This window comes from Phyllobates terribilis, unplaced genomic scaffold (assembly GCF_046119375.1).
Source record: "Phyllobates terribilis strain yellow unplaced genomic scaffold, ASM4611937v1 Scaffold_5__5_contigs__length_657084704, whole genome shotgun sequence".
NCBI classification, from domain to species: domain Eukaryota; kingdom Metazoa; phylum Chordata; class Amphibia; order Anura; family Dendrobatidae; genus Phyllobates; species Phyllobates terribilis.
Window position 1 is genome coordinate 1923308 of NW_027362765.1, and position 3797 is coordinate 1927104.

General features: G+C 40.9%; 1 protein-coding gene across 1 annotated transcript; it reads left to right on the forward strand.

Moving 5' to 3' along the window:
* Positions 1-286: 286 nt before the first annotated feature.
* Positions 287-3096, forward strand: LOC141270812 (oocyte zinc finger protein XlCOF7.1-like). The gene is made up of 3 exons (XM_073680918.1): positions 287-508; positions 592-715; positions 3065-3096. The coding sequence occupies exons 1-3, from the start codon at positions 287-289 to the stop codon at positions 3094-3096; spliced, it is 378 nt and encodes a 125-aa protein (XP_073537019.1).
* The last annotated feature ends 701 nt before the right edge of the window (positions 3097-3797 follow it).

Genomic DNA, 3797 nt, shown 5'->3' on the forward strand with positions numbered 1-3797 from the left:
CACACAGGATTTTTATAATATTACATCGTCTCATCTTCTTCTCATTCAGGTCTCTACAATATCGGACCCTCTCAGTGAATATCTTCTATATAAGAGAATTTTCCTGATTTACCCATCAAGGATGGTTATGGACAGAGACAAGATGGCGGAGAGGATATTACACCTCACCCTAGAGATCCTCTTCCGGCTTACTGGAGAGGTGAGAGATTCTGATGACGTCACATTACATCATTCTTATCTATGGGAATAACAGATGGACAGAACTGGAGAGGTGAGGACTCTGGAAATGTCTGGAGTGAGATTTATTAATGTGTCTCTCCATTACCAGGATTATACAGTAGTGAAGAAGACCTCTAGTGAGCGCTGTCAGGCACCTGTGTCTGAGGGATGGGGAAGACCCCTGAGCCCAATCACGGGGCCTCCACCTCACCCCCTGATACATGATGACATCAATGACCAGAAGATCCTAGAACTCACCTACAAGATGATTGAGCTGCTGACTGGAGAGGTGACACTGCTGGGAATGCTGGGACATTATACAGTAACGCTATGGAGGGATCGGGGGGATGACGGTATCATTGTATGTGTCAGGTTCCTATAAGGTGTCAGGATGTCGCCGTCTATTTCTCCATGGAGGAGTGGGAGTATTTAGAAGGACACAAAGATCTGTACAAGGACGTCATGATGGAGGTTCCCCAGCCCCTCACATCACCAGGTAATAGACAGGACTAAATACACACGGACTATAATTATCTGTATGTAAAGAATGAATTCAGTCCTTGTATGTGTTTCCTCCAGATCGATCCAGTAAGAGGACAACACCAGAGAGATGTCCCCGTCCTTTTCTTCCACATGACTGTAAACAAGAAGATCCCAATGTTCCTCAGGATCATCAGGTAGATGGAGAGAAGGTGTCATGAGATCTCCCCTATGATGTGTAGACGGCTGTGAAGGTCTTGTGCTCAGTCTTGTTTTATCCACCAGTATTATATGTTTTATACTTGTGTAATGAGGACGGTGGAGATGGCAGGATTAGAGCTGATCATAGATGGGACTTCTTATCTGTTTGTGACTTTTACAATATTTGTTTCAGGGTGAAGATCTGACCCATATTAATACTACAGAGACATATGTAAGGGGTGATGAGCGGTGTAAAGAGGGGATTCCTACATATGACCACCCAGGTGAGTAGTAACCACTAAATGTAGAAAAGTCACAGATTCTTCTCAGTCACCGGCTGTGGCTGCTTTATAGGTCGTGTGATCACCATTTTTCCATTAAAGTACAACATTCTCTTCCACCGAAAACTGTTCAAATGACTTTGTGAATTATGAAAGCCCTTTTCTATAGAACTTACAACCTGGAGGATCCACCTCCCCCCTGGGATTAGGAGATGCTGACCTTTAACTGCCCAGATCTGTAAATCCATTCACTGCTCTGACAAATTATTATATATCTCCAAAACTTATATTTCCAAATTTCACAGACTAATCCAATTGGAGTAAATGGTAAAAATTAACTTTTATTTTTTCACGATTAAAACTAGAAATATAGTAGCAAAATGTAAAAATTATTGACTCAATGGTCCCAGAACTGAAAGTCAGCTAGGATATTAGTAGTAAAGAGTTTGTCACTCAAGATTATTGCAATATATATCAATTATGTTTGTTTAATCAGGATAATAGATCTTCCTACCGTTTCTATCTAACAGAACAATTTATTCAGGAGAACTGTGAATAAATTCACTGTGGTAAGCTTTAAAATTCATGAAGCCGACACATTGGCAGTTTCTCTTATCTTGTGCTTATAGCAGCAGTTATAGGATATTGAGAGATTCTCTTGCTTTATCCCTAATCTTTTCAGCAATCATATAGTACAATAGACAGTCTCCTAGATAATGCCAATCATTAGAGCCTGTTAGCTGAACTTCTCATATTATAGCATTAGCGATGAGGATGAAGCTATCGTGATGGACGTCCATAGCTGCTGCTATTGTGGGGAAAATAAGTATTTGATACACTGCTGATTTTGCAAGTTTATCGTAGGTACACTTCACCTGTGAGAGACAGAATCTTAAAAAAAATCCAGAAAATCACATTGTATGATTTTTAAATAATTAAACTGTATTTTATTGCATTAAATAAGTATTTGATCACCTACCAACCAGCAAGAATTCTGTTCTCTCACAGACCTGTTAGTTTTTCTTTAAGAAGCCCTCCTACTCTGCACTCATTACCTGTATTAATTGCACCTGTTTGAACTCGTTACCTGTATAAAAGACACCTGTCCACACACTCAATCAATCAATCACACTCCAATCTCTGCCCCATGGCCAAGACCAAAGAGATGTCTAAGGACACCTGTAGACCTGCACAAGGCTGGGATTGGCTACAGGACAATAGGCAAGCAGCTTGGTGAGTAGTGATGAGCGAATTTATTCGAAATCCAATCTTACAACCTAAGGTTATGTGCCCTCAATGCAGAAACGAAGCGGAAAATTTCCGCTTCATTTCTGCATCTCCTTGCCAGAAAAAACGCGTGCGGAATCTAACACTTGTTTTTGGCGCGTTTTTGACATGCGGAATTGCCATGCGTTTTTCTAATGCATTGAGTAGGCAATTCCGCATGCATAAACGCAAAAATAATGGAGATGCTGCGGATTTTCCCGCACATAAAATCCCCTGCGGAAAATTAAGCAGCATAGGCACAGAACATGCGGATTGTCATTGGGGACCATGGGGCACGTATTACCAAGCGTTTTTCAAGTGTTTCCACAGCAAAAACGCTTGAAAAACGCATTGTGGGCACGCAGCCTCAATTTGATACGAATATGGCACATTCGGATTCATGATCGGAAATGCAAGCAAAATTTCTTAAAATTGGAAAAAATCGGCAAAGTTCGGGGAATAAATGCGGGAACGTGATTGCGGGGCAACTACAGCGTTTTGAACAGTTTGGCTAGCATAGTGCTTGTTTATGATGAGCGGGGGGATGTGGCAGATGAGTGGGGTGATAGATCAGTGGTGCGCTTGTAATTTTTTTATTTATTTATTTTGTCCTGTAGCCGGTAACTTTAAGTCAGGAATGCGTGGCTAGCCAGTCAGAGCGCAGGAAGCATCCACAGTGTCCAGATACAAGGGCTTCTGCAATTGGCTGCTGAAATCACATTTCCTCTCGATATAAAAACCGGCCATGTTCCCTCAGCGCCATTTTATCCATGTTACTGAAGGACACAGACGCTGCTGAGTGTGCGCCCTTGTACTGAAAGATATTAGCTAGATACATGGGTTCTTGTTTGGAAGTCAGATAGTGTAACATAGTAACGTAGGTTGAATAAAGACCTAGATCCATCAAGTTCAACCTTTCTCCCCCAATTGTACTCCCCATACCAACACTACACTAACTTACTGGAACTAGGCCTCACAAATGGATTACCATTTTTATTATTACTGCACTATTACAATTACAAATAACCATAAATAATTTTTAATTAGTTTTATTTTTTGTATTACTGTTATTGTATTACTAAAATCCCTGTACCTAAATCTTTTGATCCAGAAGAAGGCAAAAAACCAAGGATACATTCAGCCAATTTGCATCATGGGGAAAAATTCCTTCTTGACCCCGAGAAAGGCGATCAGTACAGGAACCCTGGATCAAATGTACTACTATAGGTGTAACATTTTGTCTAATTTAACTCTAGGACACCATATTACCTGTAGCGAGGAAATCATCCAGCCCTTTTTTGAAAGCTGTTATAGTGTCGGCCATTACTACCTCCTGTAGTAGGGCATTCC

Bases quoted from the DNA above. Each gene is read 5' to 3' on its own strand.
- LOC141270812 (XM_073680918.1), top strand. From the start codon at position 287: ATGTCTGGAGTGAGATTTATTAATGTGTCTCTCCATTACCAGGATTAT. The intron at 509-591 runs GTGACACTGCTG...TGTATGTGTCAG, and splicing joins TTGAGCTGCTGACTGGAGAG to GTTCCTATAAGGTGTCAGGA. The intron at 716-3,064 runs GTAATAGACAGG...TTTGTCCTGTAG, and splicing joins CCAGCCCCTCACATCACCAG to CCGGTAACTTTAAGTCAGGA.